The sequence below is a fragment of the Vespa crabro genome, chromosome 15 (genome assembly GCF_910589235.1).
Source record: "Vespa crabro chromosome 15, iyVesCrab1.2, whole genome shotgun sequence".
NCBI classification, from domain to species: Eukaryota; Metazoa; Arthropoda; class Insecta; order Hymenoptera; family Vespidae; genus Vespa; species Vespa crabro.
Window position 1 is genome coordinate 5,581,824 of NC_060969.1, and position 15,027 is coordinate 5,596,850.

The 15,027-nt window shown below is 44.4% G+C and overlaps 1 protein-coding gene across 1 annotated transcript in view; it reads left to right on the forward strand.

The window, feature by feature from the left end:
- LOC124429446 (AF4/FMR2 family member lilli-like) overlaps positions 1-15,027 on the forward strand; it is a 51,774-nt gene that overhangs the window by 18,282 nt on the left and 18,465 nt on the right. Inside the window, exon 2 of the mRNA XM_046974757.1 lies at positions 1,603-1,916. Within this exon, the coding sequence (XP_046830713.1) occupies positions 1,603-1,916 (314 nt within the window). The remainder of the gene's footprint in view (positions 1-1,602; positions 1,917-15,027) is intronic.

A 15,027-nucleotide genomic window follows, 5' to 3' on the forward strand; every position in this document is an offset into this window, starting at 1 on the left:
AACGTTGATAAGGTTTTATAGTCGTGTCTCATCCTGTCCCACCAATCGCGATCACAGACTCCTCGTCCTCGTACACACATCCTCACGGCGACTCACCTCGAATATCTCCCAACTCTTTGTTCAACTTGAAAAATATCTTTCCTTCTTTCCTCGATAAAAGAGATTTTCTCTAGTCTCGTTCGTTGTACCTCCTCCTCCTCCGCAGCTCGTTTCGTTGTTTTCACCGATGACACGATGACTCATGCTCGAGGACAAGAAGGAACTCATCCAAGCAATTTTTCTCACGTATCACGTACGAAATCGACTAGGAGGAATAAAATCGAGCTAGAGCACCATCTTTCCTACTCGAGCTCGCGCCGAGGCCTCCGATATGATGCTCGTATATCGCTTCCTGAATTTTATGCTGCCTGCAGAAGCGCAGAGTTAATGAGCTACCTTATTTATGACAGCTACCAGGTCGAAAGGTTTCTCGAGGGAGACCGACCAAGCAACTTTACTTTTTCTACCATTTTTATTTCCTTCTTTTGCGCTCGCCTCTCTCAACTCAGATTTCATATCGCCCTTGATTAGTTTTGATTTATGACGAGGAGACAGTAGGAAGTAGACTCGCACATTGTCGTTGTTTATCGAAAAATACGTTTCGCGAGTTGAAAGATTATCTGAAAGTGAACATATCTCAGGATGATTTGCTCGCATATCCACGCGTTAACACTTTAACTTGACTTAAAGGGAAAGAAAAGAAAAATAATTGTTAAACGTCCAAAACGTCTAGTTCATCGAGGTTTCGAGAAAATATTGTAAAATTTATTCGAATCGTGCATTGAAGTGCGCGTAGTTGGCTTTGGCGAAATAGACGATAAAGTCAGATATTATTCTATTGCTTATCGTCAATATTATTTTGGTCTTTGCGTTGTTGTCGGTCTTTTATACGTATTTACTCAGTCTGCGTTTAGACGTCTTAACGATTATAACTTAAAGATATTTCTCTTTGTGTAGATATCGCTAAATTCGATTAGATTCTTAATCTAAACATTAATTTAAACTCCCTATCATTATTTTGACCAGCGTATTTTTTCTATTATTTTGATTATTAAAACACTGATATAATTTCATTTGATCGTTTAGCGAAAGAATCGGACCGACGATCTAAATAAGATGGAAAAAACTTTTATTCGAATAAAATTTGTTCATAAGATTCAGGAAATTACGTGCAAATCGACGTTGCAAAATAGATTCGCCTTTCTTCGTATCAGCTATCGTTGTCGAGCGACAAAAAGCGATTGGCTAGCCGATAAATGCAACTCGCGATAGCCACCAAGGTGGCATACACATACGTTCCTCGAATTACGAATCAACTCTTTTTCTTTCTTTTTCTTTTTTTTTCTTGTTTTTTTTTTTTTTTTTTACAAACGATCGCATATTTTTCTCGAGCTGTCGATCGGCTTGAACGAAAAACGACGACATATCTTGGCGAAACGTTGCAAAAGAGACAGAGTAGAGGAAAAAAAGCTATTGGAAAAGCTGTTTCTGATAGGTCGAATCGAAGAGAAAGATGTCGGAAAGGATTAATACAACGTGTACTCTATCCTTGTCGAATTTTAGTGGGTACGAGCAGTTACGTAGTGTCAGCGGTGCTCGTTCTAATAGTTGGTGCGCTGCTGGCCATCTTGGCGACGGTATCGCATCATCTCCATCACCGTCGACTCGAGCCTTTCCACGAGTCGAATTCTGCTTCCATTTTGCATGACCATCGCCATCTTCATCATCACCATCAACGACATCATCAACAACAACAACAACAGCAACACCAACTACAACATCGCCGTCGTCATCAAGAGGATCGAGAAGAATCCCCGCCGGCGTTGCATCAGCAACATTCCTTCCTACAGGATCATCACCGTCATCCTGGAACGCAAGTGAGTTCATATTCTTTTCAATTCCTCTATACTGCTTTCCTTGCGGCTTGACGCATCATCGGATAGATTAGTCTTTTTTTTTTTTTTTTTTTTTTCTATCGATTAAAGTCTAGATTCATCGATGATGGCTGTTTATTTTTCAGTTTGTTACGTATATACATTTTATATGGGCGATTAATGTTTAATAACAATGACCATTGTTAATTTATCATATTCCCAAATAAATAATAATACGTGTCGTTGGGAAACTTAATACCGAAGGTACACGACGTCGTTGACCTTCGACAAGATTATTACACGATTCGTAGAACTCCGAAGGCTGTCTGGAAAAAATTCTTGCTGATATCTAATCTCTCTCTTTCTCTTTAATACTCTCGTACATACACTGAGATGACGGTGTACAGCTGCAGATATCTCGAAGCACATTTTTTTCTGCTCCAACAGAGCCTGGAAAATGAGGTCACGATCGGCGCACGCTCCCATCGTCCCGTTTTCTTTTTTTTTGTTCCTCGGCCTATCTATCTATCTGTCCTTCCGTCCGTCCGTCCGTCCGTCCGTCTACCAGGCCTTTCACCAGACGTTGTCTCGCTTTCCTCTTTTCTCTGTCGTCACAGATCTCGAAATATGCAAGTGGAACACGATTACGGCTCACAAGTGCCTGTTAGCCCCTCGAAAAATGGTCACGTGCAACGTTAACACGCGTCACCGAATTCGAATGATCAAAGTCGTTTCGCGATTTTTCCCTGCCCGTCGTTTTCGCAACATCCAGCCGTGGTACGAGTTCTGCGACGTTTGAGCTTTCTATCATTCCAAAGATTTTTAAAAGTTAATTGCCGGAATCAATGATAATCTTTCATAAATGCAATTTGTCGAAATCCAATTTGGCGATTTTCATAATTACAGGCACATTTCCATTTGGATTTGGCATTTAATCGTCATCGGTGAATAGGCGATTCGGGAAGACATCTCTTAGTTGGAGACTCGTAGGAAAATCTAAACGTTGATCTAAACGCGGTCTCCCTTATTCGTCAGCTTCGAAAACTTGCAAGTTAGGAGCGTTGGTACGCCAAAGTCAAGAGGTTTCCTCATCCGGTAGTCCTAACACTAGCATCCACACTCTACCCTTTACCTCCTCTTCTTCTCCTATTCCTCTTCACCTCGTCAGTGGTACGCGGACTATTGTTATTGTAGATTGCTTCGCAAATTAGATTACGGAGCCAACCTCCGAACTTGTTTCACCCAGGCAAATAGTCGGTGGAGAAACGGTTTAACCTCTACGACGTCTAAAGCACCCAAGAGCTTCGAGAGCTTTGAGACGAAAGAAAAAAAGGGATATAACAACTTGGAACAAGACTATTACTCCGTTTCGAAATTTTCTGCAACGCAATTTATATTTCGTGCAACGCAAGAAAGATCTACGAGTAAGATAATGGTAAACTTCCTTCTTTTTACTTGCATATTTTCGCCTAATATATTTACTTCTACCGACGTCGAAAAGTTTCGTCCGTTTGTCGTTTGGACGCAACCCATCGCCTACGAGATGATCTATCTTCGACGTTCTCTCGTCCCGTAATAAAACCTCATCGATCGTCTTTATTTCTTTCTTATCTAAGCGCAAACGTCACATCATCTAAGCTGGAACGTCGACATTTTTGGCTAGGAGGAGGGAGGAGGGGACGGGCGGACGAACGGCGAAAAAGGTTGTATTCGCTAAATGACAGCGATTATAGTACTCCCTCGATCGCGAATCGAACGGAGGAAGGATTCGATCGCGTCTAGGACGTAGGAAAGAAAACTAACGGGAGTAATGGAAGAATGATTGGCTTCTAAAATTCGCCATAATTCACGATTTATTCAAAAGGATTCCTCTCCTTCTGCCGTGCGCACGTTTATTAATTCAGTACGTACCGGACGAGGTCGGTCGGACTATAAATGGGCAAAGCTTGATAGTCAGCGTCGATGCCATGTAAAAAGTTAATATCGTGAACCGTAAAATACGCTGCGAATTAGAAATGATTTCCCATCGTGCAGCGAGCGGGCAGGCCTCCAGCGAACACGGTCGCTTAATAAAAGGTGCAAATCGCACGGGAACGGATAACTAACGAGCTCAGCCAGATACGAGATCGTCGTCGTTTTATCCTATCTCGAATTCATGATTTTTTTCATTCTCAGATTTTTCTCTTTTACTTGGCTCCGATTGAAACTTCAGCTCGGATATGCGTACGTATACGCACGTAAAAGACACGTACAGGTGAATCCTAAGATGGCCGCTGAATAAAGATAGATAGAGCGAAAGATAGTCGAACGGATAGACAGAGATAGATAAGTAGGGAGGTCGAAGCAAATATTATATCTACCATTGTCGCGCAGTACGTTGAAAGTCCGTTTGGTTGCATTAGCTAGATGCTCGGTGATCCTTCTATCCTGGCGCACTTTCTTCCTTTTTGCCCATTCCAGAATGAGGATTTTCCATCGATACGACAACGCTTTTGCTATAATATTACGGGCTCTCTTTTCTTGACTCTTTACTTCCATCGAATCTTCATCGATCCTTTATCGTTTCTCGACGATCTCGACCTAAAGCGAAGTTGATTTAGGAATAATATCGTGTTCGTATCTCTTTTCCAAGAGCGTCGTACTTGCTTTCTCTCGATCTTATCTCGAACAAGGCAAAATTGTTGACCATCGAAAGTCCCAAAGGGGGGAATGTGGTGGCGTTCCTCCGAACTTTGTACGAATCATAGGATAAAAGCAACTATCCGATTTGAAATTTATTACGTTTGGATTCTGTCCAAAACTACAATCATAATGGATATGCGCGCGTAACGTCCAAGTTGCCAAATTCACGAAAACTCGGATAGGACAAGGAAATGGGAGTAAGAAAGGAGAGGAGGAAGTAGTAGTAACATGGGAATAAGAAGATCCGTGGTAAACGATAAGAGAGAAGAAGAAAAAAAAATGGCAAGTTTCTATTCTTCTTTTCTCTCGGACGTCTCGTGTTTTCCTAACTAGGTGATTCACGCGAGTTTTGTATGTTGCGCCACGTATAGTCTACGTACGGCATTGTATCGTCTAGACGGTGTATATTTCCGGAAAAAGCTATAAAGGCGAACGTTCGTAGCATAAAAGGCGGACTCGCGCTATCGAGACATTTACGTTACGTAGACGGGTATATCCCTATGACGTCATCGTCTCTCTTTTTCCTTCGAACGCGCACGCACGCACGCACTCACTCACTCACTCACTCACTCACGAACACTCTCTCGTAACCATGGATCGTGTAGAGAGACGCGATACGTAGGAAGTGTTTCAAAGCTCGTTAGTCGGACAACGAGCACTTTCCATGACGTAAAAGAAGGATTGCGAGAGGCTTCAGTCTGAGAGTGGTTTAGACGTTCTAATTCGTCAAAACATCGTAATCGAACGACGGAACTCGTAAAAGAGTATTTTCCATGTCGAACTAGACACTTTTTGGGCCATGCTCCTGACACGTGGCCCCTCGCCTGAGACAGACGTTTTCCGAATGACGTCATCGTAGTAACGCCTACAAACGAAAAGAATCTCGAAGGTGGTTTTCTCGGCCCTGGCATCTTAGAAGTTGCGGGCTGGATGGGAAAGAGGGTATTGAAACGTCGATCCAGCAGGAACCACCGAACCCTTGAAAGCTCTTTGCTCGTTAATCCGGTCGGTGGCTCGTGAAAAGAGCCACGTTCGCGTATATCTCGAAAGAGCTTCGTTCAAAGTCGAAAGCTGGTCGATACGACGAAGACGGATTTCCTCCAGGAGTGAAAGAGAGAACATAATTCTCGTCTCGGTTAAAAAGTTTTCTACGAACGAATGAAATTTTGGGAAAAAGAAGAAAGAATAAAAAAAAGATTAAGGTTTCACCGTTAAAAGAATCCCTTAGAGAATCGGAATCCTTTTGGCGATTTTTAGCGTGCGTCTAAGATTATTTTTCTTAAGGATATCAAGGTGCTCTCGGGAGGCCACGTGTCCTCCTCCCTCCTTCTCGTTCTCGATTTAGATAAAACTGCCCCCGAGGCGTTACCTTCCTCTTCGACCTTACAAGCTTGCCCTCTCTCTCTCTCCCTCTCTCTCTCCCTCTCTCTCTCTCTCTCTCTCTCTCTCTCTCTCTCTCTCTCTCTCTCTCTCTCTCTTTCTTCTTCTTCATGGCGACGTCCTTCTCCACGTGCCGTTCGAATTCAACCCCCGTCAGCCCCCTCGAGGCCTTCAGACTTGCGAACAGAGGGTGTCTACGTTAAGGGTTACCACTACTACGTCTCTTCCTAAGGGTCTCCCTTTCTTTTCTTTCTTTTTTTCTTTTATTTTTTCTTTTTTTTTCGGAGCTCGCTGTCTGGGTCGTACTTAAAGCGGAAACGTTAGGACGACATCCATCTCGGTTCTCCCTTAATCTTTCGATTTATTTCTTCCCGGCGAATTTTATCGTTACGAATTTTATCCAGCGCATATTTATGCGAAAACTTTAGCTCTAACGATCCCCATACGGAGACATAATTTTTATACGTCTAATACCATTCGGATCCTACGTCTTAACTCTTTGAACATTTAATCACATTAAACGTATTATTTCTTTTCACGTCAGTCGAAGAAAGAAGGGAAGCGGGTCTAGGGTAGCTCTTGAGAAATATATGATAACGGGCTAGGGAAGGGGGCGTGTCGGACGGGGCAGCGGCGCATCCCCTATCTCGCGGGCTAATATAGGGTAGGACTACGTTGTACGATATATCGACTGGCAGTATGACAACCAGATTTCCCTCTCGATTTTCTCTCGGTCGAAGTTGACCCAACGCAAGAGAAATACTCCACACCCTTTCGCGCAGACCACCAACACGGTCCTCTATACGGTCCTCTCACGAGCACGCTTTACCCATCATTCGCACGTTTCTCCTCTCTTCTTTTTTTCTTTCCTCTTCTTTCTCGCAACGATAATGAAAATATCTTTTTTTCTTTTTCTTTTTTTCCCTCTCATTGTCAAGTCTCTCCGAAACACTCGCGTTCAACGTATTCCCTTATCGCTCGACGCGTTTTCACGCGGATTCGGAAGCGATAAAACGAGTATACGATAGCGACCGTTCTCTCTTATCTACTTTGACGCAAAACGACGGATCGCGAGAGGAAGAGAGAGAGAGGGAGAGAGAGAGAGAGAGAGAGAGAGAGAGAGAAAGATGACGACGACAACTCGCGATCTGTACTAAAGAGACGATTTTGTACAGACTCTGATACCGATTAAACAGGAATTTACGTGGGTGAGAGAGTCATTTATATACATAAATGATATATACATAAAAATATGTATACATTTATATACATAAAAAATATGGATTCAAATATTCTTTCATTTTCTATTTCCAATTTTTTGAATACATTTTTATGCACGATTAGCCGTAAAAGAAATTAGGTTGGGTAAGTAGAGCGAGGAGTACGCGAACCAACATCGAAAGACCCATCGTCTAAATATTTGAGGCCTCATGAAAAATTCCTATAGACCCCCGACCTTCTCACGGAACTCGCTTCGAGTTTCTAACATGCGTTCGTTCGTTCGTTCGTTCGTTCGTTCGTTCGTTCGCTCGCTCGCTCGCTCGCTCGCTTCACCGGAACTCGGCCAGACCTGAAAAGTAGGGGGAGGAGGGAGGGAGGGAGAGAGAAGGAGTGCATGAGAGAGAATTTCGTTTCGGACGTAAAAATTTACGTCCACCTACGATGCATAATTTCCTCGACGTTGGCTCGCGGACAGAAAAGTTTCCTCGAGGGGCAAACAGAACGTATTCCATGCACGTTCGCAAGGGCTAGCTTCGAGAAAGGTCCACCGTCCTATTTTCTCTTTTATCTCACCGATCTTTTCTACGTGACAATTTAATGTTCTGCCTTTTTCCATTATTTATTTCAGTCTCATCTACAAAGATCTCGTCTACAAAATCGATTTCATTTGTAGCTAATGACTTACTAATTGTTCCCTAAATCTGAGCGTTCGTCGAAACGCAAGAAATTTTCAAATGATATATATTTAACGATTGAGAAAGAACACCATCGTTCGCAGGTAACTTTGTTTCGGACTTGTATAAAATGCAATAGAACGGTGTAGACCGTAGGGAGAAGAGACACTGTTGAAGGCAGCCGTGCGCCGTGCGTTCTCTTTAGCAGTGGCGCGAGAGAAATTAACTCGAATTTTCACGCTGCCAAAATACTCGCAGCGATACGAAAGAGAAAGACGGAGGGAGAGAAAGAGAGAGAACACGCTGCCACTCTGCCAGCCTGTCTGCTGCTGGATCGTTGCTTTTACTCTGGCGAAAGAGAGAGAGACAGAGACGGAGAGTAAGGGGAAGAGAACGAAGGGGGATGAGAAAGGGGTGGGGATCGAAGCAGAACCGCAGACGCGGTCTGCGGTCCTTCCGCCTGCCGCTCCGCTACTTTTCGGACTTTCCTGCACGTGTCCGCTTCTCTCTCTCTCTCTCTCTCTCTCTCTCTCTCTCTCTCTCTCTCTCTCTCTCTCCCTCCCTCGATGTGTTTATCGATCGCCTCCCCCCGTTGTCGGAGCATCCGGACGATGAATTAAGCCTTCGACCACGAAAGTGGAATTCTAATCGCCTCCTCCAGCTCTTTCTCTCTGCTCCGTCTGTCCTTTCGACGCAAGCTCGCTCCTCCCCCCCCCTCCCCAGCTCCTCATCCTTTCTATTCCTCTCTTTATCTTTGCGTTTCGTTGTTAGATGAATGGGACTGAAACAGTTGAAATCGCCTCCTCCGGGCGGCAAATAAAACCGGTATATTCTTTTCTTTCGTGTCTTACGAGACAGTCTTCTGTCGTTTTGAGACAATTAGTAGATGGGAGACGCGAGTGTGGGTGTTGTCGAAACGAGACCGATAAAAACACGAGAGCCGAACGGGGATCGTGACGAATATTTTCTAAAAGAACGATTCGTAGAATTTAACCTTCGCGACCTTTTTACGTGGCCAAGAGACAGACGCGTCGACGATCGCGGCAGCGGCAGTTTATGGCGCCTGGAGGCAGTGAAAGCCGATCGTCTAGACGCGAACATCGCGGACGTCGATGTTACGACAATTCGAAACCGCAAAGTCTTTCGGAGGAATCGTGTCACACCGATTCTTTCAACGGGCCATCCTCTCCATTCGCATTTCTCCTTGTCGTTCGACTTTTCACGAAATCTTCTTTTCTTAGCCGATTATACGATTATCGCAGATCGATGGAAGTATCGTAAAACGAGTTGTTGCGTCGCTACCTTGAAATCGTCCTCGTCCTTCGTTCAAGGCGAAGGAAACGAGTTAGAGGTCGGGCCGAGATTTTTCTCGATCGGCGTATTTATCGGCTTTATCGCGGCGTAGCCTCGATCGAAGGAACCTCGACCCAGTCCCCGTCGAGGACACGGAGGAAACTACGAGACGACGTCCTGTAGCGAGAAACGACTCCGTTAATCTCGACCTCGTCGAACCATTCCTGGCCAGCGTCGACGGACGTCGCGATATGATGGCCGGCTGGCCAACCAGCCAGCTAGTCCATCCAGCCAGCCAGCCAGCCAGCCAGCCAGCCAGCCAGCCAGCCAGCCAGCCAGCCAGCCAGCCAGCCAGCCAGCCAGCCAGACGAGGAACGAGCGAGTTCCTACGCGCGAGATAAACAGGACTGCATACGAGGAATTTGCATACGGGCTGGCTCCTCGTCGACGTAGGACGACCTGTCGTTCTCGTCCAGTCAAGAACGAGTCTCTCTCCCCTTACCCCTCCGCCCTCGCGCTTCACCTCCTGCCAAAGTATTCTTAAAATAGTTTTCGATCGCGTCCGCTCTCGCTTTCTACTACAAGTATATCTTCTACTTTAACACAGTTTGGCCAGATGGCAGATTTTCTAAACCCTTTTGTGGCTAACGGGATGGTTCCTAGGTCTTCATTTTTAAAAAGGAGCAAGAGCTGGAAGAGTCCTTGGAACAAATGTGTCTGCTCTCGAAGCACGATGCTGACAAATGACTTTTTTAGAGGCTCCAGACGAAAGGGTTCTTCGTCCTTCGAACTCTTTCTCCTCTAGTCTCTTGCTCGATTCGTAGCCTGTGTATGTATATGAAAGAGGAAGAGCGAGAGAGAAGTAGCGTTGTTGTGTGTGCCTTTTGGAAGATTCGCTCTTTCCGAGAAAATTTCTGGTAACGAGTACATTGTGCTTCTCTTCCTGACGCGAGTTGACGTACTCCCGCTAGAGAAAGAGAGCGAGAGAGAGAGAGAGAGAGAGAGCTGGAGCTTTTGAAGGGATGAAAAATTCTATACATTCGTAAAAAGCTCTTTTCGTTGGGCTTGCAAAAGATTTCCCCCGTGCTGCGTTAAGAACGAATTCGTACGGCTAATGAAAGGAGATTCATCGTCGTTAATGAATGAAGGAATAGAAAAAGAGAATGAAATTTCATCGAAACGTATTATTGAAAGTTTATAACCGATCAAACATATTCTTCTTCTAGATCGTGAAATAATCGTTGGCGATCAATCGTATATAGTCGGCGTGCGTAAAACGGGTCGACTTGTCTAGACGATTACGCGATAGGCCGCCACCGGTGAAAGGGGATTGATTGAAACCCGTGGAGCAGCAGTGCTGCTTCGCAAAAGGAAAGAAGGGCCGGCTCGTAGGGGGACAAGGCTCTCGTAGCTTGGCCTTTTCGGTTACGTTCGGTAACGTTATCGTTGAAGGAAAGAGAAAGAAAAAAAGAACAAAAAAACAAAAGAAATAATATAAAAGAACAAAGCGCACAAGTATCGAGTACGATGAAACGGGACAACTAGCGGATTATTACTGGCGGCCGTTTCCATTTCATCTAGGAGGATGTTCGAGCGGTAACAAAATGACGTAGTCAAGGTTCTCGCACACGACTTCCGCCACATACGCTCGGCCGCTTCCAAGAGAGAGAGAGAGAGAGAGAGAGAGAGAGAGAGAGAAAGAGCTAATGACGCTTCGTGGGAAAGTGCACAGGTAGCGATTCGACCGATAGATTTTACGCTTGGGGCGCGAGTATCGAGGGCTGCGTTCGATTTATCTCTGGCTTTCTAATTAGGCCAGTCTCTAACGTTCCTTAGATTATTGCTCTCTTATCTCGGTGGTTACGTGCTTGGAACTCATTCAAACTTTTATCCCTCCTAATCTTCGTAAACGATCTTTCTTTTCGAATCCTCATTTTATACGCGATCACCTTTGTAATTAATTACACCAGGATTAGGTTCATCAATTTTTTCCATAGTCGTTCGCACGATCGTCTTTGCGATCGTAAAGCGAGTCAGTAAACCGTTTGAAAGTTCAGCCCCGTTCTTAGATGCCAGTCGCTGCGCAGCTCTTTCTCGCGTGTAAATCTTTCCGCATTATCTGCCGATCCATCGCGCTATCATTAAAGTAGCCATCTTATATAGAAGCGTGAACGCAAAGGAAAGCCTTAACCTCGCTCCGCCTCTCTTCTTTCCTCTCTTCTTCCTTAGATGTAACGAGCGTCGAGCATCGTGTCTTCCTTCTTTTACACCTTGCATTATCGTGCGATAAACTCAGCCTGTCGCTTCTCGGAAAGCGTCTCTTTAAGCAGATACCATAGTGATAGTGTTATTACAGTTATTATTATTATTATTATTATTATTATTATTATTATCGTCGTCATCATCATCGTCGTAGTCGTCGTCGTCGTCGTCGTCGTCGTCGTCGTCGTCGTCGTCGTCGTCGTCGTCGTCGTCGTCGTCGTCGTCGTCTTGGTTGGTAGTCGTGAGGTCGTTCGCGAGAAACAAGCATGATCCGTCAGAGCGTAAATTTCCGTCAGTTTTCTAGATCGTTAACGTCATCCTCGTTCCTGCCCTCCTTTCAACTTGTTCTATCTCTCTCTTGTTTTTCTTTTTCTTTTTTCTTTTTAATACATCTTACAGCAGCACGTCTTTGCACTCATCGTTTAACCGTTGCCCTCGACTTTTTGTAAATCTTTCCAAGTTCGACGACCCAGTCTGATCTCTCCCAGTCTGACTTTTTCGTTTCATTATCAGAAGCGTTTCTTTCGAATATTATCAGTATATAAATGCGTACGTATGCGTGTGTGCCTTGAAGGAACCCTCGTCTCTCTTCCCTCCCTCCCCTTCTCTCTCTCTCTCTCTTCTAAGGGAAGATTGTGGGCCGATTTAATGTCTCATTTATCCACTTGTAATCTCGAGACAACGGTTATTGTGTCTAAAAGTCTCGACGAAGGCTCGAAGCTGAAGAAGGAGGAGTGAGATTCGAGACGACGAGTGAATCAAAGCTCGAGTACACCAGCTACTCTTTCTCTCTCGCTTGCTCCTTCGCGAGTTCTCGCTTATTGTGTCTAATGACTCAGACGTTGGTTGTTATACTCGTCTCTTTCTTCTCTCTCTCTCTTCAGACGAGAAGAAGCAGACGGACAGACAGACAGACAGAGAGACAGACAGTGGCCAGACACTCGTCGTAGTACGTTTGCCTTGTTATTTTGTCCTCTTTTCTTCTACTCTCTTTCTTTATTTTTTTCTCTCTCTCTCTCTTTTTCTCTGTCTGTGTCTGTCTGTCTCTCTCTTTCTCCCTTTTCCTTTCTTTCTATGCAGTGTCCCGCAACCATTTAGGTCATAGTCGAATGGTCGTGGCCTTTTTCGCGATCGCGTGCACGAACTCGATTCGAACTCGACGTAACGAGCTTTTATTAGCTCGCCTTTGAGATTTAGTACACCACCGAGTACTTCCCCTTCTTTCTTTTTCTCCTCTCTCCTTCTTCTTTTTTTTTTTCTTTGAGGATCGATCGTAAACTTTTTCGATCTCGAACCATGGGATTCGAAACGGACTTGCTCGCTCGCTTGCTTGATCGCTTCGTTCGTTGGTACTCGAGGTCGGTCACCCTGAAAAGAAGAAGAAGAAGAAGAAGAAGGAGGAAGAGGAGGAGGAGGAGGAGGAGAAGGAGGAGGAGGAGGAGGAGGAGGAGAAGAAGAAGAAGAAGAAGAAGAAGAAGAAGAAGAAGAAGAAGACGAAAAGGAAGAAGAGTGGAAAGAGGCTGACCAGTCGAGTTTACTCTCTGCAGTCGACCAGTCTCCTCTTCTTCCGAGCCTTGTTCTTCTTTACTTCTTCGTTACTTCTCTCGACTTTCACCGACGCGAAAAATTTAAAAAGGTACCTCGTAGTACTCCGGTTCAAGTTGAAAGGGCCGTTTGATGACAATTAATTAATTAAAGAACACGAACGATAAGGCTTTTCTTCTTTCTGACAAATTTTCATCGTAAAGCAACGAAATGAAACATTTAATTAAATTTACAATCATAATCAATCGAATAATGTTGATATTAATCGATTTTATAATAATATTATAAAAGAAATTCTATTTCATTTTTAGATTTTTGATCGTTATCAATCGGCGCGGTACGATCGACGTCCTCCTCGACAATGCACTTCCTTTCCGCTCGGGGTGCGCCGCGTTATCTCGAAAATTACCCTCTCATTTTATTCTTCTTTAATATTACGGTCCGGCTAATTACGAGCGCGCGAAAATATTCTTTAATTATCGTTCCCCTCTCATAATCAGCGCTTCCCTGAAACGCGACGCGTCGGAGAAAGAATAGGGAGACGAAGAAAGAAAGAGAGAAAAAAAGATTGCACGTAAAAGAAAAAGAAAAAGTCATCGCAAGAGATTATTGGAATGAAAAAAAGAAAATTATTATCAACAAGTTTCTTCGTCCAATTGTTCGTTCAGAAAGAAGATATAAAAAATAAAGAGCGAGGATGACAAAAGGGGACGATCACTGGCAGAGATTCGTACGTTTTCTTACTCAAGCGAAAAGAATGCGAGCTATCCCGCGCGCGCGAAGCATCTTCCGACACGACACGAGTGAGATTGAGAGAGAGGTTTTAGATATATAGGTAGAGTGGGAGGACGCGTGTACGTAAATAGCCGAAAAGTTACGGCACGGCCCGTTTTCACGCGCTGTGTTACGCTTCGTTCCTGTGTTTTCCTGAAAAAAAGCCTTTGAAACGTAAGAAATAGGAGGAGAAAAGAACTGGTGGATTTACGCGTTGGAGAAAATTTTATTGAACGATTAAAATATACATTTATGTTGCAAGAAAAAGAAGTAACCAAAGGAAGAATCGAAACACAGCATCCACGCAGGGGCTTGCGAAGCGTCGCGACAGTGTCGCGACAACACTACCACCACCACCACCCTTCCGTCCTTGCTCCCTCCCACCCTCGTTCGTCGTTCGTCGTTGTACTCGTTTTTCGATGAGCTACAAAGGGTTGTCGACGATCGTTTTCCGCGCACACCGTTTTATATATTCCTATACACATCTACATACATACGTCTATACATTTTTTTCTCCCACCTTCTTCGTCCATCCTCTCTGCTCTTTCTCTCTTCTTTCTTTTTTATATTCTTCTTTTTTTATATATCCTTTTTTTTGACACTCGCTTCGGGTGTCCGGTAGAATCGAAGCACACCCGGGAGACCAATATCGAGGCACGTCCATTTCGCGCGGCAGATTATTTGGAACGTTGTTAGGGGAGAAAAAGAGAGAGGGAGAGTACGAGACTGAACACGACGCGTGCTGGGATCGAGCGCGTAGGTCAGGCATTCTCGACCATCTCTCTCTTTTTCACAGGCCAGACTATCGATTTCATCAAAATTTAATACGACTGCGAGTTACCTTTTTCTCTCTCTCTCTCTCTCTCTCTCTCTCTCAGCAATGTTGGCAAGACGTGAACGAGTCTCGTTTGGAAGGTTCGTCCCTTGGTCGGTCCTCGGAGAATATTTTTCAAGCTACTTTTCTTTCTCTTATCGAGTATCGAGGAGCGTTTTAGAAGAAAAAACCGAACGAAAACGAATTCGACTCCTTCGCCACGTTTGCGAATTTACTCGCGCGTGTACGATCGCCAGATTTATCGTTCCCTTTCGATTCGGAATATCAAAGAGTCGTCGTCCCTCGTTCTCCGTCTCTTTCTTTCGTAGAATATTCCCCGCCGTAGGAAAGACACGGCCCATCCTATCTCTTCGCTTTCTTCGAGCTCTCTTCTTCGTATCTTCCTCGACTTTGGATTAAACGATTTCATCGTCCTTTTTAACAAAATGCGAAATATATCTTTTATTCA